At 38.9% G+C, this 25,064-nt stretch overlaps 4 protein-coding genes, 1 long non-coding RNA gene and 1 pseudogene across 5 annotated transcripts in view; 2 read left to right on the top strand and 4 right to left on the bottom strand.

The window, feature by feature from the left end:
• Positions 1 to 1,112: 1,112 nt before the first annotated feature.
• LOC132858892 (uncharacterized) lies at positions 1,113 to 6,706 on the bottom strand. Its single transcript, XM_060889438.1, has 5 exons — positions 4,998 to 6,706; positions 4,214 to 4,342; positions 3,530 to 3,723; positions 3,299 to 3,440; positions 1,113 to 2,461 (listed from the first exon to the last, which is right to left on the bottom strand). The coding sequence occupies exons 1-5, from the start codon at positions 5,205 to 5,207 to the stop codon at positions 2,252 to 2,254; spliced, it is 885 nt and encodes a 294-aa protein (XP_060745421.1). The 5' UTR covers positions 5,208 to 6,706; the 3' UTR covers positions 1,113 to 2,251.
• Positions 6,707 to 12,069: 5,363 nt separating this feature from the next.
• Positions 12,070 to 25,064, bottom strand: part of LOC132858906 (histone H3-like) — a 136,213-nt pseudogene continuing 123,218 nt past the window's right edge.
• LOC132858937 (histone H2A-like) lies at positions 12,980 to 13,366 on the bottom strand. The gene has a single exon (XM_060889490.1). The coding sequence runs from the start codon at positions 13,364 to 13,366 to the stop codon at positions 12,980 to 12,982; it is 387 nt and encodes a 128-aa protein (XP_060745473.1).
• Positions 18,093 to 18,413, top strand: LOC132858956 (histone H4). The gene has a single exon (XM_060889505.1). It carries the CDS (start codon positions 18,102 to 18,104, stop codon positions 18,411 to 18,413), a length of 312 nt encoding a protein of 103 aa, XP_060745488.1. The 5' UTR covers positions 18,093 to 18,101.
• Positions 18,903 to 19,459, top strand: LOC132858952 (histone H2B). The gene has a single exon (XM_060889501.1). The coding sequence runs from the start codon at positions 18,933 to 18,935 to the stop codon at positions 19,305 to 19,307; it is 375 nt and encodes a 124-aa protein (XP_060745484.1). The 5' UTR covers positions 18,903 to 18,932; the 3' UTR covers positions 19,308 to 19,459.
• Positions 23,207 to 25,064, bottom strand: part of LOC132858985 (uncharacterized) — a 3,206-nt gene continuing 1,348 nt past the window's right edge. The window contains exons 2-3 of the long non-coding RNA XR_009649695.1: positions 24,018 to 24,108; positions 23,207 to 23,322 (exon numbers count right to left, since the gene is read on the bottom strand). This is a non-coding gene — a long non-coding RNA (uncharacterized LOC132858985). The remainder of the gene's footprint in view (positions 23,323 to 24,017; positions 24,109 to 25,064) is intronic.

Genomic DNA, 25,064 nt, shown 5'->3' with positions numbered 1-25,064 from the left:
CTACTTGCAAAACCATGTGTATCAAAAGACAGATATGAAGACTTTTGTGATGGAAGTTATTTTAAGTCACATCCATTGTTCTCAAAAACACAGACTTCTTTACAAATTCAGCTTTACAATGAAGACTTTGAGACTGCTAACCCACTGGGTTCAAAACGTGGTGTTCACAAAGTTGGTGCTCTCTATTTTGTCCTCCGAAATCTGCCTCCAAAGTTAAACTCTGTATTGATGAACATTCATTTGGTTGCATTGTTTCACACAGAAGATGTGAAAAAATATGGCTTTGATCCTATTTTACAGCCTCTGATTGATGACATCAAAATATTGGAGAGTCATGGCATTGAGTTGCCTTTTTCATCTGAAAAGGTCTATGGCACTGTATGTCAGATAACTGGGGACAACTTGGGGATGCATGGAATAATGGGTTTTGCAGAGTCTTTCAGTGGACGTCACTTCTGTCGTTTGTGTTTGATTGAAAAAGATGATTCTCAGAATGTTTACAAAGAGGATGACCCAAAGATAATTTTTCGTGGAAAAGAGCTTTTTGAAATGCACTGCAGTGAGTTGCAATCAAATCCACAAAAGCTATGTGTATTTGGTCTAAAGAAGAATTCAACTCTTAACAGCCTACAGTACTTTCATGTTTGCTACAACTTTTCTTTGGACATAATGCATGATGCATACTTGAAGGGGTGGCTCAGTATGAGATAAAGTTACTGTTAGAATATCTCTCTGAAAATGTTTTGTCAAAACCTGGTCTTTTGTCACGAATCTATGCTTTTGACTATGGCTACTTGGAGCACAAAAATCGTCCGACAAGGGTCAACTTGGACAGTATAGGCAATAATATAGGACTCAACTCTATTCAGACTCTTTGTCTGGTAAGAAACATTCCTTTGATTTTTGGTGACATTGTGCCAGAAGGAAACCAGAACTGGACTTTGCTGTTGCTCTTACTGCAGATAATTAACATCATATTCTCTCCATCTGTTACACTAGGCATGACTGTGCATTTGAAGCATTTAATAATGGAACATCATGACTTGTTCAAACACTTGTATCCAGGTAGAAACCTGATTCCTAAACATCATTTTATGTTACATTACCCGTCTTGTATTCGAAAAATTGGACCGTTAATACATATGTGGAGTATGCGATTTGAGGCAAAACACAGGGTTTTCAAAAGCACACTTAAAAACTTCAAGAACATCACAGTATCACTTGCCAAAAAACATCAAATGTCCATAGCATCCAATTGGGAAACATCTCCTTTGAACCATGTTGAGTATGGACCTTTGAAAACATTTAATGTGGACAATGAGGAAAATGGTGAAATGTTTGCCCAAGCCCTGCCCGATGTCGCAAAAGACATCTTCTCTACTAACTGGGTAAAGATCAGTGGGGTAGAGTACAGAGCCGGGTTAGTGATTTGCAGTGGCACAGAACAGGAAATGCCTGTGTTTTGCAGAATAAAAAAAACAGTGTGATCTACTTCATAGTGAACAAGCTTATGGTTGACCATTTCAGTGAGCATTTTCATGCCTACAACGTGTTTGAAAGTGATGAAAAAGCTGTGATAAAAGCAGATTGTCTTCAAATTTACAAGCCTTTTGACTTACAAAGTGCTTATGGTGGAGATGACAGCCTTTATATTGTACCATTATTTTCTGTGTAAATGTGCAAGTTGTATGGTGCTTGGATATTTTTGTCTTTATTAAAAAAGTTGAATTCTTCGTATGTTTCTTTTTTCTTGTAGTGAAAAAGTATTTTCAGAACATTGAATGTAACACAACTGTCATGAATACACTGTAAAGTGTTAATAACACTGAATGATCTAAATTAACACTTTAAGAGTAAGGGAGTAACACGATATAGAGTTTAAAATACACTTTAAAGTGTCATAAAATAACACTGTGAATGTTAGGAATTAACACCCCCAGTGAAAAGGAATAACACATGTTTAGTGTAAAAAATACTCTTAAATGTGTTAAGAAACAACACTCTGAGTGTTAATATTTTAACTCCATAATAGTGTTAAAAATGTGACACTATCCAAAGTGTTAATTTAACTCTGAACTGGTGTCGATTATATAAACTCTGGGAAAGTGTTAAATTTAACACTATGGGAGTTGAAATAACACTGATGTTTTTGCTGTGTACCTACAAGTCAACTTAAATTGCATTAAATCTTGTTGTTTTAAACAAAATTATAACTACATTTACGTTCCTTGTTATAGTCAACTCTGCATTTTTAAAAAATTCCCACTTTATTTCCATATAGTCCCGTTAATCTCTGTACTCCAGTCTGGCTGATCTCACATGTAAGATTGGATACACAGTATCTTGTCAACCCATCCTCCATATCCAAAGCCTCCTGGTCAACCATCTGGATGAGTGCAGTCTTTATTGGATAATTGACCCGCTTATTTACTTCGGGCCATATTCTCTCTACAGTATGGTTCTGTTGAGTAAAAGTGCATTCCCACAATGTAAAGCATAACTCAAAACTTATACAATATAAAGTACAAAACACTTTTTCATGTTTGTTCATTGTGCATTAACAAATGTTAACAGTTACAATGTTAGATTTAAAAAATCTTAGTTTCCGTCGTTTACTAATTCATTATTCAGATCAAAGTTGTATTTGTTAACATTAGTTATTTAACTGTGAACTAGCATGAACAATGAATAACTATTTTCATTAACAGAAATTAAAGATTATATATTGCAAGCAGCAATACCAGGGTCAAGCCCAACAAGGGCAGAAAATGAAATTAACAGGAGTTTTGGAAACCAGTTGAAAAACTTAGGAAAAACCTCTTAAGTTATCAGCAAAAATAGCTATGTTTCATATATTTGTACCAGTATGTGGCCCTGAGATAAAACTGTACATGCGCAAGTCATAACTGTGATGACATTTCCCAAGCGTCACACTAGTACACCAAAGTTTAGTGAAGATGTAGCCCCATATCCACTGACATGTTTTACAGCTGTAACTTCAAACCATGATGGTCATTTTGTATTTAAAATTATGATAATATTGAAGTTACTGTAATAAATGCATTGCTCATTGTTAGTTCATGTTAGTTAACACATTAACTAATGTTTACAAATGACACCATATTGTTAAGTGTTATCAAATTAATAAATTAAGTATTGTTCATTTTTAATATATGTTAGCTAATGCATTAACTAATGTTGACAAATACAACCTTACTGTTACCAATAGCTTATACAGAATAGTACATATGCCATAAAAAATAGACATCTGTGAAAATAATTAATCATTTAATGTCACCTTAGTTGTCTGGATGTAAGGCAGTCGTTGCTGGTTATGCCTGTATTCTGCTAAGATGTCTTGCATGAAGAGGGTTAGATAAAATTCTCTACCATGGTCCACTCTGACCTGATCCCACATCCCATGGGAAAGGACAGCATTTCTAAGAAAATAAAATATAATCAAAATTTGAAGTTATCAATGAGTGTGCCAAAAATATGGTAATATTAGAGTAGAAAATTTTAGTCTTACTTGTACACCTCTTCATAAATTGTTAAATTGTTTTTTATTGGCATGGTGGAATGTCCAACAACTTTTTTGCTGAAGCCATCAATGGCTATGACATGGGTCACACCAAACATGCAAAGCTTTTCATTCTGGTCCATATGCAGTTTGTGACCCACATACTCTGCATTATATGGAACAGGGTTTAAATTATGTGCACCCTGAAACAAAACAGAGTTAATTGGGTTACATATAGAAAGTATCCAGCCCTTAGTTTTAGAAGAACTGGTGTAGAGAGACTATGGGGCAGTTTCCCAGACAGGGTTTAAGTGTAGTCCCAGACTAAAATGCACGTTTAAGCTCTCTTAACTGAAAACAGCTTGCACTGAGATAGTTTAAAATATATCAGTGCCATTGTTTTGTCTCACCAGTAAGTATGTTTGTAAAAACTAATTAAAAATCCAAATATATCTAAGGTCTTGTCCGGGCTTAATCTAAACCTTGTCCAGAAAACCTTCAGGAAATGACCCTATACCTACCCTTTGCCTATGTCATTTTCAACTGTATGTTTTATCTCTCTACTTCGGAAAGTAAAATGCTGAGCTAAATACACACTGATGTATGATTATGTAATTTTTAATAATGAAGGTGCTAACACATGATAATTATGTATGCTTGTGATAAATAATGTACTGTGGCACATAAGTCTACCTGGCATCGAGCCTGGTGATATGGTTCATGCATCTGTGCCAATGTCTGCCCCACTCGAACCTCTGATACATGAACTCCTTGTGCAGCAAGGTAGCCTGTTATCATTTTACGTCCGTAATATGGTCCAGTCTGTACACACCAAAAAGTCAAATCTAACACGTACATTTAAACAGGATAACAGCACATAATGAATATGTAAACCTTTCTTTGGTTTTACCTACATAACTTATTTGGAAAAACAACAACAACTGTGAACCATGTAATAAACATAAGGTCTTGTTTATAAGACTATTATATGACAGAGGATGCCAAACTAAAGTGGTTCACTCACTACAATCTAAATAAGTAAACTATTAATTTAATATGATTGTATAAGCCAGTATTTTATCACTACAGTATCATACAGTTAATAATTTATTTATTAAATATTACCTGTCATTTTGATTCAGTTCTTACAGTATCAAGAACAGTATGGACTGTAAGTTACCTACATAAATGTTTAAAAATTAACGTTATACAGTAGATATGGTAGTAATATACTATGTGTAACTTACTGTGTGTAGTTTAAGTCGATCATGTGTTTGACACTAGGTTAGGCAATAGATCTGGATAATTAAGTTAGTGATTTAGTAATTACCGTAGTACTTCTGTGACTATTGTACATTACAGCGCTGTATCATAATGCAGCATTTTTAGGGTTGTTAATGTACAATAACTAATTTTAAATGAACGACTATCTGTAGCAGGAGTTTTAAATAATAGTAAATGATTAAAAAATTCTCACCTCTACAACAGCTTGCGAAACCGCCAACTCCAGTTCATCTTCGGAGATACATTTTCTTTTAAGGCCTCTTTCAGAGCGGAATTTCCGTATATTTCGCTCTGAATTCCCTCTTTGCATGCCAAGCTCTGATAAATGTTCTGATATTTCCATATCCGTGTGTCCATCTTGATACATGCTTGTTATAATGTTTTCATGACCTAACAAACTCATGGTTCCGACTGAGCAGTTAAAAATGCGTAAAAAAATGGTTATTACGTTTGACCAATCATATGCGGGCTGTTGAGAGAAATACTAATACGAAACGTAATTAATTATTTTTCAGCATTAATTTACTTGTTTTTGTGATACCATTTTCACACAAATGGATTTATGTAACACAAACATAGAAAAATAAAATAAATAAATAAATAAAAGGGCACAAAAATAAATTTAATTTAATCTGACGTGTGGTAGGTGTGTGGTAGCCTATCTTTTATTATTTTGATTATTTTGAAATTCATGATGCTCACTTTGATGAGAATATTAAACATAGAAGAGGATGCATGTTTATAACACTGCTAAATAAACCATAAATATTTGACTGAAACCTGTCTATTAATATCTGTTTGCATGAACTTTAAGTTTGAAATTTGGTAAATGTTGCCCCGCCTCTTAAATCTGTAGCCTCGTACTTTTAATTCCTTCCTATGATCTCGTGCTGGTAAACAGAAGGAATGTTGTGCTTTGCGAATTCCCCATCGCGAGTTGGTAAACGGCGTGTGCTACATTTGCTCTGCCGTTTGCGAAACCGCAATAGGGAAACCGTTTTCCAGAATATACCCTGACCGTCCCGACACGCGAGCTCGGCTTGCAGCTCCCGGTTCAAGCCCTTGCGGTACAGCAGTTTGAACGGTCTGTCCTCCCAACCTGCCTCCGCGGCGACGGTACGACAAGCCAGCGCGTAGTCCGCGGCAGGACGATCATCCTGGGATATGGCTAGCAGGTTCTCCTCTGCGCTCTCTCCTCCAGCGGAGTGGTCAAAGATGCTGCGGAATTGGGTGGGGAAGTGCTCGAAGGAGGAAAACACGGTTCTGTCCTCCCTCCACACAGCGGTGGCCCAGTCTAACGCCTTACCGGTGAGGAGCGTGCACACAAAGGCGATACGGCTGGCATCGGTCGGTTAGAGTGCGGGTTGTTGCATCACGAAAAGCGAGCACTGCATCAGAAAGCCTTTACACTTCCCGGAGTCTCCGTTGAATTAGTCCGTGAAGGCGAGCCGAGGATTAGCGACCGCGGGGACTGCATACGAGGTGGTTGGCGGGAGCACTGGCGGCGGCACGGGGTTGGACGCTCCGGAGATTCCCCGTAGATTCTGCAGCGCCGTGACGAGTTCTTCGGTGAGCGAGGTGAGCCGCGTCAGCTGCTGATGGTGGCCAGCGAGTTGCTGGGCTTGAGCGGAGAGCTCTGTTGTGAGCTGGGAGATGGCTGCTGGATCACTTGATGGCGAAGTCTTCTGTAATAAAGCATCATAAGGCTGAGAATCTATTTGCAGCTTTATTTAATGTACTCGTAAACAACAGGCAGAGGTCAATAACGGCAAACACAACAGGGCAGGTGCGGCAAAGTACGTAGTCGATAATAACAGGCAAAAGGTCAGGGTAGGTGGCAAACAATCGATAGACCAACAGACAGAAACAGAATCAAAAACCGGAACTAGGGAAAACACAGAAAAACGCTCAGAATGATCGCGGAAGCAGATCGAGACTTCGCACTGGGGTAAAGTTTAAGTTCAGCTTATATAGCATACAGCTGTCGGTGTAATTAGCCCTGGTGTGGGGATTATGGGAACTGCAGTCCGGAAACGACTAATACTCCGGAGAGTGTGTTGCTGTTCGGGGGGTGAGGCAGGCGCTTCAATCGTGATAATACCGGTGAAATGTTTACATGACAAAAAAAAATTTAAAAAACGTGATAAAAAATCACTTTCTACAGTATAATAGATGAACATTTATTGTGTTATAGTCTATTTGATGTGAGGAAACATTCTCATTAGAAACCTTTATTTGTTGTTTCTGTCATCTTTATTTGTTGTTTCTGAAAAAATTGTTTATTGAATATATCTGACAATATTTTATTAATTGTAATAAAGGGTTTTAAAATCTGTTGATGAAGAGTGTGTCATTGTGTTAAACTACAGGTTGTGTGATTGTGGTGTCTCAGATGAATGCTGTGCTGCTCTGACTTCAGCTCTGAGATCAAACCCCTCACACCTGAGAGACCTGGATCTGTCCTGTAATAAACTAGGAGACTTAGGAGTGAAACATTAATGATAAATCATGGTCTAATCTTCATCCAGGTCATAATAATAGATAAACACATTCTGTATAAATAAAACACAGTCACAGTTGTTCTTATCAATACTGAATAAACCATTTACACGTTCACAGTCTGGGTTTAAAAAATACACCAATGAACTAACAACTTCTCCAAAAACTAATGAGAGTCTGACCCTGTTTTAGGTCTGATTACTGACAGTCTGATCTTCTGAACTCAGATTAAAACAGAGATTTTGTTGAGATGTGAAGCAGAGAAAAGTTACAGAAAACATTTACATTTATATTTTATTTCTCACATACACAACAATACAGTACGACATGTAGTGAAATGTTTTTAAACTGTCTGTGATTTAAACATAAAATAAAATAGAATAATAAAAAAGAAAATAGAATAAAAATAGAATAGTTGTAACAAATAGAAATGTAAGAATCAGTTTAATGGAGTGGAAAAATAAATCTGAATATGGATCAGTGGCAGAACAATGTGACTGTTTTAATAAAGTTCAGATGTGTTAAATACTGCAATATATGAAATATGTAATGTGTAAAATAAAATCTGGCTGATGTATCAGTGTTGTGTATGAAAGTCCAGAAAAAGTCCAAGTTCTAGTCTTCTGTGTTGTCCTGGTTTCTAAAATGTGTGTACTCAGTCCACAATAATACACACAGTCAGGGTCGACACTCGAGCCCCAGTAAAATGTTCCTGATAAATCAGTGTCTGATGATGTAGATTATAGTAGATATGTCTGAAAATAGGCTTCTCATTTCTAAAATCTTCTAAAACTGGATTTAGTCATCAGTGAAAGCTTTTTGAAGTGATTTATTCATTTAGACGACTAGTTAGTTGGTTTTCTTACAAAAATACTAGTTGTGAATTTAAGGTTGTTTAGCTAAAAAAGTTTACATGTGTAATTGTAGCAAAGATTTTTACAGTGAAATAAAATGTAAAACTGAAGTAATAAAATGATCTGTAGCACAAAGTTACATTCATGTTTCTTACATTATATGATAAAAAACAAAAACAAACAAACAAACAAACAAACTAAACAAACTAAATAAATAAATAAATAAATAAAGGCTTTGTTGGTGTTTTTGCCAAAAAAAATAAAAAATAAATAAAACTGTGTTTTCAGGTTTCTGTAAAATTCTTGTGGGCCTGTGATCAAAGTGATTAAACTCTAGAAACGTCCCTGTGTACAACCAGTGAAGTATGTGTCACTGTGTCTCTCTACAGGTTGTATAAGGGCCTTTTTACACCTGGTCACTTCATGTGTTTTCTCTGATCCGATAGCTATCAGATTTGTTAAAACTGTTCCATTTACATTAGGCCACATAAATGCATCTTGGTGAATCGGATCTTAATCTGATCTTTCTTCTCCCGCCCAAACGCAAATATATTTTACCTCATTTCCGGGGTAATTGAAATGGAACACGTTTTGGTGTATGCGGTTGCTAAAAAAATACAGTTTACTGTTTGCTGCATTTTCGCTGGCGGCAGCAGTGCATTTTAAGACCAAACGAGACACCTGGGTGAAAGATCGGAGCCAGCACTGGTGGGAAAACATATTTGTTTCTGGCACGATGCACGACTCGCGAGTCACCTGCAAGTGACGTACTTTCGTTTGGGAGGAGTATAGCGCTGACGTCCAACTGTCCAGTTTTATCTGAAATGCGTCCCAGACCACCTCCTGAAGTGGTTTGAGCGATCGGATTTATATCAGTCTCGAAACCGTTTTGGAGGGCATTTACACCTGGTCTTTTTACGATCGGATAGCTATTGGATCACAGAAAACGCATGAAGTGACCAGGTGTAAAAGCCCCTAAGTGTGGTGTCTCAGATGAAGGCTGTGCTGCTCTGACTTCAGCTCTGAGATCAAACCCCTCACACCTGAGATACCTGGATCTGTCCTGTAATAATCTAGAAGTCTCAGGAAAGAAGCTGCTGTCTGATTTTAAGTATGATGAACATTACAAACTACAGACACTGATGTGAGTAATGACCTTTTAATAAAAGTTTAACCTCATTATCATTACACATTGATTCACATTACATTTCTTTTCAATAACTTTCAGATTATCAGGTTAGAAAATGTCATTATATTCTGTTCAATCAGATTTTTTTACCAATTTGTTCAGTAAAGTGTGTTGATGTAAAATTCATGTGAAGGCAGAAAACAGGAATTCAGACAGTCTACAAAAAGTCACAAATGAGTTCATGAGAGTGATTGTTAATGAACATTGTGTCTTTTGTCATTCCTATAAAATTCACCTTAGTTTGTTCTTAAAGTCTGCACTTAAATATAAATGTAGAACAAGATCTAAATGACACAGTAGTGTATGTTATTTAAAAAAGCTCCTGTGATTGGATAAGAGCAGTGATGTGATGGGTAAAGATCTACTCATTATCCTGTTAGAACTTGTGGAAGTTCTCATTTGTTCTAGTTAAATGTTAGAACACAGATGTTAGTAAGAATGAAGAACACTTTGTGCTGATTAATTCACGTTTTTCTTTCATATTCAGGTTCTAATGAATATCTGTGTGTGATGAAGACTCCAGTGTTCCTGCATTACCATGATGGAGAATAGTGAACATGTTTATTAAACACACTCATTTAGTTCTAACACATTAAACAGACTCAGAGATGTGAATAGTGTGTGTCTGTTACGATGAGGCAAAAGGCGAGTGAGGATCCAAATGCAGACTAAACATTTATTTAGCAAAACCAAGAAACAGGAAAACAGACAGACAGGCAAAACTAGGCAGAAACAGAGCTAACAGGAAACAGAAACATAAACAACGACTAGCACCAGGGAAGTGAACAAACAGTGAATATATATCAGACAGGAACCAATCACAAAGCAGAGACAGTGAGTAATTAAGACAACAAATGAGAGGGAATGAATGAGTTCAATGAGTGTCCATGGCAACAAATGAGTGGGTGGAGCAATCAATAAACAGCAGGGCAAGACACAGACAGACTGATTACAGTTGACACAGTTGACTCACCATTCCATTCTATTTTTTCTCAGAATCTACCAAACTGTTGATCTGGCCACTCCTAATGTCCCTGCTATCTCTCTGATGGATTTGTTTTGTTTATGAAGCCTAATGATGGCCTGTTTGACTTAGAATCAACTCCAGACCTGTTACCTGCTTAATTGATGAAGAAATAATGAAGGAATAGCCTACACTACATGAAACAGCTTTTTATTCAACTGTCCAATTACTTTTGGTCCCTTGAAAAAGGGGGCTGGCTACTCTCAAGAGCTGTAATTCCTAAACCCTTCCTCCAATTTGAATTTAAATACCCTCAAATTAAAGCTGAGAGACTTTCAGCCGACTATAAATATACAACTATTGCTTGAATATGATTTGGTAAATACCTAAAAAAAAAAAAACTAAAATTGTGCATGTGTCCAAATATATATGGACCTCACTGTATATGAAAATTGTACTCTACTTCTAAAGATTATCAGTCAAGAACTAAATGTATTGTTGCAATTTTGAAATTTGGCCAATAACATCAAATAGTATTCATAACAGTGAAGTATTAATTATGCACTTTATTGCTTTTATATTAGTTTTCTTCTTGTTGTTTTTGTTAGAAGTAGTAGTAGAAGCAATATTCTAAAATGTGCAAATGTAGCACTGGGTAAAAGGAAAAAAAAAAAAAAAAAAACAACTACTACTACTAATAGTAACCTGAAACTATTTGTAACCATTTTGAGTTTTTTTAATACAATTTACTACTAATACCACCACCACTACTACTACTACTACTACTACTACTACTATCAGCAGCAACAGTACTAGTACTACTACTTAAATTAGCAAATAGAAGCAAAATTGGCAATCAAACATTCATCGTAATTCTAGAGCTCTGTACCTGAGGTCATAATTAGCTCATAATAATCAACACTGGTGAATTTAGCTCTCTTTCTGTTTAAACACAAAACAAATAATAAACTTTTTTTTTGTCCATGCTACTATATTTTAATATTTAATTACAAATTAGATAATAATGCTAATACAATAATAATAATAATTCAGGCTTCTGTTTCTTTACTCAGTAAGGCAACAATCTTATTTTCCCAGCTCCATGTTGGACTCTGCTTCATTAAATATTCAGATATACTAAGAGGAGATGACGACTACATGCGGTCTTTGAGGACATTATATTTATAATCACACCTTCCAGTGTCACCCACATGAGGATGAGGTTCCCCCTTAAGTCTGGTTCCTCTCAAGGTTTCTCCAAAAGGGTGTTTTTCCTTACTACAATCACTTCAGCCACCTCAGGCTTGTTCATCAGGAATAAATACAAACACATTTAGATAAGTCTAATATTAACCTTGAGTTTTTATGTTGTGTTCATGTTCTGTAAAGCTGCTTTGAGAGACATCCATTGCTAAAAGCATTGCTAAAATAAATGTGTATTTATTTATTTTCAATTACTCTTCTTATCCCTGAACACAATATTCCTAACACAAACACTGTACTCTCCATCTTTAAATCATTTCTGTAAAGCAGATACACATACATGTGAGAGATAGATCTATCTATCTATCTATCTATCTATCTATCTATCTATCTATCTATCTATCTATCTATCTAAATAAATAAATAAATAAATTAACACACACAAAGTGAACTTTATACAACAAACTCTGAGCTCACACACACAGATATGAAGAAGTGCTCATTTATCCGAGAGAATGTGGTGGCTCTTAAAAGAGCCTTTGTGTACGTTAGACAGAATTGAGGTTTAAGCGCGCTCTCCGCGAATACGGCGGGCCAGCTGAATGTCCTTAGGCATGATGGTCACTCTCTTGGCGTGAATGGCGCACAGGTTGGTGTCCTCGAACAGACCGACCAGGTACGCCTCGCTAGCCTCCTGCAAGGCCATGACGGCCGAGCTCTGGAAACGCAAGTCGGTCGTGAAATCCTGAGCGATTTCTCTCACCAGGCGTAGACTTCTGATAACTGCGGATCTCCCTCAGAGCCACGGTGCCGGGCCTGTAACGGTGAGGCTTCTTCATGCCGCCGGTAGCTGGGGCGCTCTTGCGAGCAGCCTTAGTGGCGAGTTGCTTCCTGGGCGCTTTGCCACCAGTAGACTTACGAGCGGTCTGTTTGGTTCTTGCCACAGCGTCGAGCTGTGAACTTCACGGAGGAAAAACACAATAAATGACGCTGGCGAAGGCTGTCTTTTTAAGCCCTAACGCCGCCCTGTTCTCATTGGGCGGATTGAAAGCAGACGTCTGCCATTGGATAGAACGCGTTACGTCACCTGATGACTATTGGACCGTTCTCTGTCACGGACAAAGTTTGATACCCAAACCGCCCGCCCCTATTTTACTGGCGCTCACAGTAGCACAGCGCTTTTGTTCTCTGTCAGCAACCTACTGTCTCTTTCTGTCATTTAGAGAGCAGGATTAATTATTATTATTAATTATTATTAATTATTATTATTATCGTCTGTCATCCGTCTTTAAACAAGACCAGTTATTATTGGTGTTAGATTGTAATACTTATTTGGGGAATTGTCTTTATAAAGTTCACACTCACAGAATTAATAAAAACTAGGATGAAATTGCACTTTTTCAGTAAAAGTGGGTGGCTCTTAAAAGAGCCTTTTTGGGTGATGAGAAACGCAGCGCTGAGCGAGTTTACTTGGTCTTGACAGCCTTCTCTGTCTTCTTGGGCAGCAGCACGGCCTGAATGTTGGGCAGTACACCTCCCTGAGCGATCGTCACTCCTCCGAGCAGTTTGTTCAGCTCCTCGTCGTTACGCACAGCGAGCTGCAGGTGGCGGGGAATGATACGGGTCTTCTTGTTGTCACGGGCGGCATTGCCAGCCAACTCGAGAATCTCAGCGGTCAGATACTCGAGCACGGCGGCCAAGTAAACCGGAGCGCCGGCACCGACGCGCTGGGCGTAATTACCTTTACGCAGAAGCCTGTGCACACGACCCACGGGGAACTGCAGTCCGGCCCTGGATGAACGAGTCTTGGCCTTAGCCTTAGTTTTACGGCCGGTTTTGCCTCTTCCGCTCATCTTGTAGTCCAGATACGTTCTAAGAACAACAACGAAATAACAGCGCTGTTCTTCTAGCACTCTGCGATATAACCGTCACGTCATCTCTCTTATTGGCTAAGATCCTTGTGACGGAAGAACCAATCCGAAACACGCCGTAGAATTCCAGGGTCAGTCCATCATTGTATTGTACGCCACACGCCCCTCCCACTCCCGTGTGTGTGTGCGCGTTGTGTGTGAGTGAGTGAGAGAGAGAAAATGAAATTAAAATTAAAAAAAGACTAAATGCATATGATTGTAGAGAGAAAATATTTTGTAAACTGATTTATAATCAGTATCTTGATTATTCACTGGTTTTATATCTATAAAGCATATATTATTATAGAAGAGAGTAAAGACAAATGCACATGGATTTAAAATGTAAACTGTCCAATTGTCCCTAGTTGTTCATACGTTTATGTGAAGGTGAATTGTTTAACTTTGTAGCTGCCTAAACACTCGGTACAGAATCCACTAAAGTCATCAAGAAGTCATCATTTTGTTTATCTTATTTATCAGAATAGGAAACAGCTGTTTAAGGGAAAATATGGGTGGCTCTTAAAAGAGCCGTTTGAGGAGTAAAAAAACATAAGAAACACCGTTTACTTCTTCTTGGGAGCCTTTTTGGCCTTCGCCGCTTTGGGCTTTACAGCCTTTACCTTCTTGGGGGTCTCCGGCTTTTTGGCCCTCTTGGGGCTCTTGGCTGCTTTCTTGGGGGTCGCCGGCTTTTTAGCCTTCTTGGGGCTTTTGGTGGCTTTCTTGACGGCAGCGACGGGCTTCTTCGTCTTCTTGAGAGACTTCTTGGCTGCGGGTTTCTTGGCCGCTACTTTCTTGGGCTTCTTAGCCGCGGCGAAGCTGCCTTCTTCTTGGGCGCTTTGGCCGGCGCGGCGGCGGGAGCGGGAGCGGGAGAGACTTCAGCCATTTCTCTCTCTCTGGGAGCTAATAGTAGAATAAACGAGTGTACCGCTGTACGCTATGTAACACAGGAACCTTCCTCCTCTCGACCGGGGGGCTGGGCTTAAAAGTAAGCATGAGAACGTTGCAGACTCAACCGGCCGAGGCTGAACGACTGCGCTTCCGAGACACAGTGACAAGTGTGTTTTCTCACGGCGTTTCTCAGCGAAAATACGACGCTGCAGACAAGATCCCGAGTGTTCAGCAACATGTTTGTTGAGCAGGGACTGTGTTGCTCGCTACGAGCTCACGTCGGGTCTCGGGAAAAAGGACAATGTCGCGCAACGAGCACAAAAGTGTACGGTGCGTCTGGGGCTCGCTCCGGCTTGCAGCGCATTTGGGGCGATGTGGCGTGTAAAAAGTAGACAAAAAGAGGCTCGGGGCTTGTAAGTCGTGTTTACCGAGTTGCGCGAGAACCTTGTGAATGACACTGATGTATTTGTATCGACTGAGTGTTGTGTGTAATAATTGTAACGGAGCTCCGTTTGTGCTGCGTAAAGCACATGTATACTAGAGACAGACAGACAGTGCGAGTTGTGGGTGTCCATTTGCGTGTGTCTTTGTTTCTGTTTGTTTGTTTAGAGTTGTTGCTGTTGTTGTGTTCCCCTGTTTGTGCTTTTACCTGCGCTCTCTGTCTCTGTCTCTCTCTCTCTCTGTCTCTGTCTCTCTCTCTCTGTCTCTAAGTGAGACACCCTTCTCCCTGACAGCTCTCAATAAAACTTCAGCTAGTGATAAAGAAATTAAACACTGTTTTTTTTACTTAATTAATTATTACCTCTGATTGAGTGATGAATTACATGAAAGTAGTCAAAAAATAATTTACAACATTAAAGGAATAAAAAGAATAAACTTCAATAAAATTCCTTATTAATCTTCAAAATGAGTTGAATTTTTTTTCAAGAATTCATTTCAAATTTTCACCTTCTAACATTCACTATAAAAAATCACTAGATCTCAGCTCAGAACGAGCTCTTCAAAGAAAAGTCACTTCAAATGTTTACTCACAGTTCATGTTAAAGTCTGTAATCCACCTGAATTGACAGTTCACTGTTCACAGTTCACAGCTAGATTTTCTTTGCTGTCAATTTATTTAGCTCAAAAAAAAAAAAAAAAAGACTACATCTACACGAGGCTCTGTTTTTAATTCTGTTCATTTCTTTACGCTGTCAATGTTCTACCTTTGTGAGTCTAGCTCCACTGTCCCTTTGTATCCTGAGTCCTCATGTTCTGTCTGTAATTTCTTGTCATTTGGATCATTAAAGTAATAAGCTAAAGTAATAAGTAATAGCTGCTTTTCCCCTCCTAAATTTTCATGATTTTCACCTCTTATATTAATAAATATGACATCATTATATATCATTAATTGTGTAGTAATAAAGTGTCCACTTTCAGTAAATGATACTAATACAAATTCTATGTAATTGAGCATGGTGATTATTCTGGGGAAGGAACAGATTGATCTTTTGTCCTTTACCTGGTCTCTACTCAGGAGCGCTGCTTCTTTAGTGTCTTTTCATATAATAAAGTCCTTTGGGGAGATTTTCTTTTTGTTGTTGTTTTTTTTGACCCTTAAAATAAACATAAAGCATCATAGGGTCTGGGGTTTATTATATTTAATAAAAATTACATTCAATAACCAATCAACAAGGGGGCACGGTGGCTTAGTGGTTAGCACGTTCGCCTCACACCTCCAGGGTTGGGGGTTCGATTCCTGTCTCCGCCTTGTGTGTGTGGAGTTTGCATGTTCTCCCCGTGCCCCGGGGGTTTTCTCCGGGTACTCCGGTTTCCTCCCCCGGTCCAAAGACATGCATGGTAGGTTGATTGGCATCTCTGGAAAATTGTCCCTAGTGTGTGATTGCGTGAGTGAATGAGAGTGTGTGTGTGCCCTGTGATGGGTTGGCACTCCGTCCAGGGTGTATCCTGCTTTGTGTAACTATACAGATAATCTATTGTACCTAGGGTAATATAATATCCAAGCTCATACTGAGCTGGATTTAATGGATGTCAGTATAAAATTGTGATAATGATGTGGCCAAACAAAGAAAGCAATAAACATAGTGTAAAATGTATACAGAGTGTGTGAAAATCATTTTACGATATTCTGAATATGATCTTCAGTCAAACCCAAGACCAAGGACTTTCATTCATTTTCTGAATTTGTCACATCTAAGGGGAACCTTTTGGTGTAACCAGAGTTTTAGTGATACAGTGTAAAGAAACCGAGTGAAAAGGAACTGAGTGAATAGGTTTAATCAAGTTAAAATGAAACATAATTAGAATAGTGATAAAGAGCATGTCGAACCATGTAGACATTGTACATCTCCAGAATTGTGATTTAAAAAAAAAAAAAAACGCACAATGGTTACATATAGTTGAAGGTTACTATTATTATTATGTTTTTTTTTTTTTACCCAGTGCTACATTTGCACATTTTAGAATATTGCTTGTACTACTACTATCAACATCAACAAGAAGAAAACTAATATAAAAGCAATGAAGTACATAATTAAAACTTTGTTGTTATGAATAATATTTGATCTTATATGTTGTTGGCCAAATTTCAAAATTTCAACAATACATTTAGTTCTTGACTGATAATCTTTAGAAGTAGAGTACAATTTTCATATATAGTTAGGTCCATATATATTTGGACACAGGCACAATTTTATTATTATTTTTTTTTTTTAGGTATTTACCAAAACATATTCAGGCTATACAGTAGTTGTATATTTATAGTGGGCTGAAAGTCTCTCAGCTTTAATTTGAGGGTATATAAATCCAAATTGGAGGAAGGGTTTAGGAATTACAGCTCTTGAGAGTAGCCAGCCCCCTTTTACAAGGGACCAAAAGTAATTGGACAGTTGAATAAAAAGCTGTTTCATGGACAGGTGTAGGCTATTGCTTCATTATTTCTTCATCAATTAAGCAGGTAACAGGTCTGGAGTTGATTCTAAGTGTGGTATTTTCACTTGGAATCTGTTGCTGTGAACTTACATCATGCCTTCAAAGGAGCTCTCCATGCAAGTCAAACAGGCCATCATTAGGCTTCATAAACAAAACAAATCCATCAGAAAGATAGCGAGAACATTAGGAGTGGCCAGATCGACAGTATGGTAGACTCTGAGAAAAAATAGTATGCAATGGTGAGCTCAGCAACATAAAAAGGCCTGGCCGTCCACGGAAGACAACAGTAGATGACTAAAGGCAAGACTCGCGAACAAACATCAACTGAAGACAGCTGCAGTTAAGGCCTGGCAAAGCATCAGAAAGGAGGAAACCCAGTCTCTGGTGATGTCCATGGGCTCCAGACTTCAGGCAGTCATTGCCTGCAATGGACTTTCAACAAAATATTAAAAATGAATATATATATATATGTATATATATATGAATGAGTGTGTGTGTGTGCCCTGCGATGGGTTGGCACTCCGTCCAGGGTGTATCCTGCCTTGATGCCCGATGACGCCTGAGATAGGCACAGGCTCCCCGTGACCTGAAGTAGTTCGGATAAGCGGTAGAAGATGAATGAATGAATGAATAATAATAATGATCCTTGTGTGTACAGAGAGGTTGCAGCAGAAAAATACACTAGTAAGTTAAAAGCTGTGGCTTTCTCTTTGTTTATGAACGGGTTCTATTGTGTGAGCGCAGGTCTTAGACCCGCCTCCTTGCCTGTTCTCAACTGGGTCCAGGAGATGGAGGATAAATATTCGGCCTCTTTGGGGGTGTATTTTATTGAGCGGCTTCACTTCGAGAGAGCAGCATCATGTCTGGTAGAGGTAAAGGCGGTAAGGGACTCGGCAAAGGGGGCGCAAAGCGTCATCGTAAAGTCCTTCGCGATAACATCCAGGGCATCACCAAGCCGGCTATTCGCCGTCTGGCTCGCCGTGGCGGTGTTAAGCGTATTTCCGGCCTGATTTATGAAGAGACTCGCGGTGTGCTCAAAGTCTTTTTGGAGAACGTCATCCGCGACGCCGTCACTTACACCGAGCACGCTAAAAGAAAGACCGTCACCGCCATGGATGTGGTGTACGCCCTGAAACGCCAGGGACGCACTCTGTACGGCTTCGGCGGTTAAACGTTCAACACCGAACCACGTCAACACAACGGCTCTTTTAAGAGCCACCCAAATACCCACAAAGAGATTTTTCTTCTTTACCGCTTGTGTGTGGACCCAAATGATGTCAAAAGCCGTATAAAGCAATATCCAATTTATATAATAAATGCTCGTTAGTACAATATTACAAGCTAATTGATTTATACAGTTCTCTTTTTGTATGTGTATATATATATATATTGTGTGTGTGTGTGTGTGAAACGCGTGTAAAGTTTGGTGGTAGAAAAAAGTTCTTTTCCCTTTTCTTTTGTCATAAAGCACAAAGCTGAGTGTAAAATGGCGGAAGGGGAACAAAGCACAGCGGGGAGGAGTAAGTGTGTAGGAGGAGCGGGAGGAGGCGCTCCGCGTCAGGAGCTTTGGGATTCTGACCAATAACACACGTTTGTTCTCTTGTGCATAATTACAATGTCAGCCTGTATATAGAGCAGCCGCTAGGTGGGTGTTACTCATTCTCTCGCACTTCACTCGAACAGTAACACCATGCCTGAACCAGCTAAGACCGCGCCCAAGAAGGGCTCCAAGAAAGCCGTGACCAAGACGGCAGGTAAAGGCGGCAAGAAGCGCAGAAAGACCAGGAAGGAGAGTTACGCCATCTACGTGTACAAAGTCCTGAAGCAGGTGCACCCTGATACCGGTATCTCCTCTAAGGCCATGGGCATCATGAACTCGTTCGTCAACGACATTTTTGAGCGCATCGCCGGTGAGTCTTCTCGTCTGGCTCATTACAACAAGCGCTCCACCATCACCTCTAGGGAGATCCAGACTGCCGTGCGTCTGTTGCTTCCCGGAGAGTTGGCTAAGCACGCCGTGTCTGAGGGTACAAAGGCTGTCACCAAGTACACCAGCTCCAAGTAAAGCGCCTTACCGCCGTCTTTATCAACACAAAGGCTCTTTTAAGAGCCACCCACTTTTTCATACAAGGTGCAAATCTCTTTTCTGCGTGTGAGACACACACACACACACACCCCCCAAAGGATAACCACTTTTTTTTCACGTATGTATTCCATCAGTGCTAATGTATTTTTAATTTGTACATATAAATACATATATGTTTAAATGCTTTGCTACCAGTTTTGCTTTTTTTCCCCCCCAAAACTTTATTGAAAATTTTCATAACTTTCAAGTATCGTGTGTTTTACAATCATACATTTAATTGTCATATCTGCTTTAAAATTGTAGACACATTTACACATTTACAAGCATCTATCAGCAAACCATTTTTAATAAAGGTTAAGGTAAATTGTTTTGAACATTGTTCATGTTCTTTTGTGTTTTTAGCTCGCAAACAATTTGTTTGTACACTACCTCAGCAGGAATATGGCACTGGTTTGCATTGACAATACAAACAATTAGCAAGTAAAGTTCCATCACATATTTACAATATATTACAATACATTAGTGTTTTTTTCATTCACATTTATATTTAAATCTAAGTTTTTATTTTTTATTTTATGCCATATTTCTGCTGATTGTGTACAATTCATAAAAAGTTGTTTATTTTCTTTCTCTTTAAAATCATTCATATTTAAAGCATTTGTCAGACTCTCTTATCCAGAGCAACATAAGTGCTTAAGTCTCTATCATTGGATACATTAATGTGGTTCACTAGGTTACATACTTAAGATACCATGACTTTAAAACTTTTTCATTGTAACTTTGAACAATCTTTTAAAGTTTTGAAGTTCCCTGTTAATTTACAGGGCATTCTTTTGTAAATGAACTATATATCGTCGCTGTCGGGCGGAATCCTCGTATTTCCAAAGGGAATTAAAAAATTTGAGTTATTAAACATTGTATCGTTAAAGTTATTATACCTTATATTGCTATCATATACTGTTGTGTACCAACATTAACACAACATTTTCCCAAAGTCACGTTTTTTCGGAGATACAAGCTACCGCAAGGCTCTCCCACGGAGTGGAGAAGAGGTGGAGTTACGAGATTTCTCAAACAGTTGAAGTGTCCAATGGAGTTAAGAGATTTGCGCTCAAGCTATTTTCAAGGCTTTAGATTGGTTAATAACTTGTAAAAATAACAGACCCACGTGGGGACTGACCAATAGCATCGAGATCGATAATTATTGATATTTTTTTATGATCCCTTTAAAATAAGGACCAGGAGAAAAATATATTACATTTAAATATTTTTATATTAACCTTAACCTTATTTTACTACAAAATTTACTAAATTTTGATTCCCAGGTACTGAATGTAGTGGAACTGGTTGATGAATACTGATTTACATGTTTACGTGAAATGATTCGCAGCCAGTGATTCACAGATACTGAATAACATTGAGAAGCACTGATTCACAAGCAATGTTTTCACAAGAACCGATTCACAGTCAGTGATTCACAGGCACCGATTCACAAGAACCGATTCACAAACAGTGATTCACAATAATTGATTCATAGACAGTGATTCACAGGCATCGATTCACAAGAACCGATTCACAGACAGTGAATCACAATAAATGATTCACAAGAACGGATTCACGTACCATGATTCACACGAAGTGCTTCACAAGAAGTGATTCACAAGATGTAATTCACAAGAAGTGATTCACATGCAGTGATTCCCAAGAACCCGATTCACAAGCAGAAATACAGTCCACGATTGACAAGGACTGAATTAGAAGCACTGAATTATTAGCACTGAAGCACAGGCAGTGATTCAGAAGCATTGATTGACAAGCGTTGGTTCACAGGCAGTGATCACAAGCTTCCTTCTTGTCCTTTGAATGAAAAAAAAATAAGAATATGAAATGTTCTAACAATCCTCCTGTCTTATATCTTAACTCCAAATTGACAGCACATTGAAATCTTTTGCATTATGATATGAGTAAAGCGTAGCACTGTCACTTCATATTGCAAACAGATGGAGAAGTACCAATTTGTTCACAGAGATTAAGCATGCATAATTCATGGTGTTTTGACAGATTTCTAGCGGGCAAAGTTAAAAACTGTGAGATAAGAGATGTTCCTTCTTTACTTTCGTCAAAAGCCGATATATATTTTTATAATAGATGCTCTTGAGTAAAATAATATACAAGTTAATTGATTTTATTGATTTTATATACATATATATTTCTCTTTTGCTTTCATATTGTGTGTGTGTGTGTGTGTGTAAAGACTGTTGGTAGAAACAAGATTTTTTTTCCCCTTTTCTTTTGTCAGAAAGCACAAAGTTGTACAAATTTGTACAGAATAATAAATAATTTTTTTTTTTTTTTTTTTTTTTTTTTTTTTTTTAATACGCTCTGGAGTATCTGAGAGGAACCTTTACAGCTTGGCTGTCACAACTAATCTGTTCAGAATGACAAAATGTTCATGAAAACCTGATTAACTGTCGCTTTGTTTCTCTTCATCAGGATAATGAAGTACTTCAGTAGCTGGGAATATAGTGGTAGAGATAGAGCAGTAGAACACACTCTGGATAAATAAACACACACTTTCATTTCAGCTTTAAACAGGTCTCACAGCTGCCAATCAAAATGTAGGAATATTACACTTCAAATTTCACTCCTGGGTCATTCATTGAGTCAGGGCTAACTTAAGGGTCAAAGGTTAGGTCGTGTCCATGGTAACAATAACTCACAACAAAAGCAGATTTACAAAAGCATCAGAAAGCAGGTTAATAAACACCTTGTGTGTTTACATTAGGTTTCTCACATTAGCATGAGTTCAGTTCTGCTTCTTCTCAAACATCACACACACACAGACACACACACACACACACATCACACACATCACACACAGATCAGTGGTGTTCTGACTGGTGTTCAGTTATCTCCCTCTGAAGACTCCTCAGCCTCCTCCAACCACTGGATGAACTTCAGCAGCTGCACACACAGTACACACAGACACACACCATATGTTCATTATTTCCCTTCAACAACATTTCTACATCTGTTTGAATCAGATAACTCATCTGTGTTATAAAAATGTTCTGACCCAAACTAGAATTTGTTTTTAAAGCACTAATGGGACAGACACCTTCTTACATTACAGACCTAACTCTATCGTACTCAGCACCAAGGTCCTTTAGGTCCCCTCAGCTCCCTCCAGATATCCAGACTTTAAATCTGTGCTAAAACTTTACTTTATTCTCTGCCTTTTCCAGCCTCTTCACCTGCAGTTATTTATTCTTTAACTAATTCTCTCCTTTACATCTTTGTTCTTTTCTACTCCTAGTTGGATGTGTTGTATTTTTATTCTGAGTTTTGTACAGCACAGTCAGTGTAAGCTGAATTTTAATGTGCTCTTTAAATAAACTAACTTACTGAAGTAACACAACACATTACCATATTCTGTATATTAAATATGTATATTGTGTAATTAGATTTATAACTATAAACTAATATAGTGTTGCTGGAAAGTGTGAGAAATTACATAGAGTAAAGAAGTACAGTTAGTGTAAATGGACTACGTTTCCCAGTCAGTGTCTCAGCCCGGGGTTCTTGCGCAGGGTTCTGCTCCTCTCGGTCTGAGCTCCCTGAGAGAACCAGTGCACAATGGAGTCCTCATCTAGTATCTCCAACTGGTACACACTCATCAACACCTACAGAGCACACACACATGCAGACACACAGCTAAACCACAGCACACTACTACTATATAGTGTACAAACGGAGCTTACTTGTGGGTGTAGTTTACTGCAGTGGGTGTGGTTTTATGTGATGAAAGTAGCTCATTGCTGTGGGTGTGGCTCTGTGTGGTGGGTGTGGTTTACAGCTGTGGGTGTGGCTTTACCTTAGCGAGAGCAGGCCAGTGTCTGTCGTGCTCTATGAACACTTCCTCCAGAGTGGAGAGACAGTGCTCCTGAGCTCGCTTCACATAGTTCTTAAACACTGGAGACCACTTCTTCAACAACTAAACACACACACACACACACACACACACACACACACACACACACACACACACACACACACACACACACACACACACACACACACACACACTCTCTTTACCTGGCTTTATTTCATAGCAGTAAGCAATCAAATACACAGAGCACTTTTTAGGTGTCTACAGAAAGAGAGAGAGGAGTCAGAGAGACAGGCAGACAGACAGGCAGGCAGAGAGACAGACAGACAAAGACACAGACAGACAGACAGACAGAGACACAGAAAGACAGACAGGCATACAGGCAGGCAGAGAGACAGACAGACAAAGACACAGAAAGACAGACAGGCAGACAGAGAGACAGAGACACAGACAGACAGGCAGACAGACAGACTCACAGGCAGAGAGACAGGCAGAGAGACAGACAGAGGTCCAGACAGCTGAGTCACTGGATATCTTCAAATGATGGTTATAGACCTACATCTTCATGAGACACTTCAACTAGCACTTTATCCCCTGTTTGTTGGATGTGTGTAGTATATATATAAACTTTGAACAATGTTTTAGTCCCATGGTATCTAAAGTCTGTAGCCTAGTGACCCAGAGTTGATGTATTCAGTGAAAGAGACTTAAGCACTTCTGTACATCGCTGTTTCACCACCCTGAGGGATTTTATTAGACTTAAATCACAGCTACTTCTTATTCCCTCTTTAATGACTCACTTGAGCGAGTTGATCTCCAGAACCAGATTGTCACAGCTGATGTTCTCCTCCAGACCTCGCTGCAGAGTGCCGAGAACCTCGTTCTGAAACACTGACACACACAGTTAAACTTTATGTATAAAGTATACACTATCTTCTAGAAAGCTGTGTTCGATACCTAACTATTCAATCAACCCTAGCCACCGTGATCACCATGACAACAGTGTTACCTCCCAAATCACATTACACTACCTTCATAGAACAGTCTACATATTATAGATATTCTAAAACTGTAATATAGTTATAAGTCCATTGGGTCCGATATGTACAGTTATTGTATGTTAGCTAATAAAACGTTTCTGCAACAGAGTGTGCGGTTACCATGACAACAGACCACCAAGAGCGAAGTGACACCAACACAAAGTGTCTACATAGTACACCATAAACTGCATGTGAATACTGACAGTTACCATGGCAACAATCTGTTCCCATTGGCAAGCAGTGTATAATAGAAACAGTCTGTCGTCATAGTAACCATGGCATGATGTTTCGTGATTTGGGACACAGCCCGAGTGTCAGTACCTTTAACATCGACAAGCTCGGGCGATTTAGATTTACTCCCTGGATCATGTGACCCTTCACTGGCCTCGCTCTCTGTCCTACTCTCAGGATCAGACTTTATAACCAGACCTGCTCGCACACACAAGCACACACACACACGATCACAGTGCAAACACAGACCTTTCATTTACATGTGTGTGTATGTGTGTGTGTACCCTTGTGTTTGGCCTTGTCTTTATGAATGCTGATGTCATTATCATCACTCGGGAACTCATCTTCATCTTCCTCCTCCTCGTCGGAGTGATGCAAAGACACAACCGTCCCCTCATGGAGAGGCACGCCTGGCACCACCACCACCACCTACACCCAGGGTGTAAAGGTCATGGGATAATGTACAAGAGCTATACAGAGATAATTATCATCAGAGGTGTGTTAGAGATGAGGAACAACAGTAATGTGTGTGTGAGCAAGTGTGTGTGTGTGTGTGTGTGTGTGTGTGTGTGTATG

The sequence above is a fragment of the Tachysurus vachellii genome, chromosome 16 (assembly GCF_030014155.1).
Source record: "Tachysurus vachellii isolate PV-2020 chromosome 16, HZAU_Pvac_v1, whole genome shotgun sequence".
NCBI classification, from domain to species: Eukaryota; Metazoa; Chordata; class Actinopteri; order Siluriformes; family Bagridae; genus Tachysurus; species Tachysurus vachellii.
This window is presented reverse-complemented; position numbering and strand designations above follow the sequence as displayed.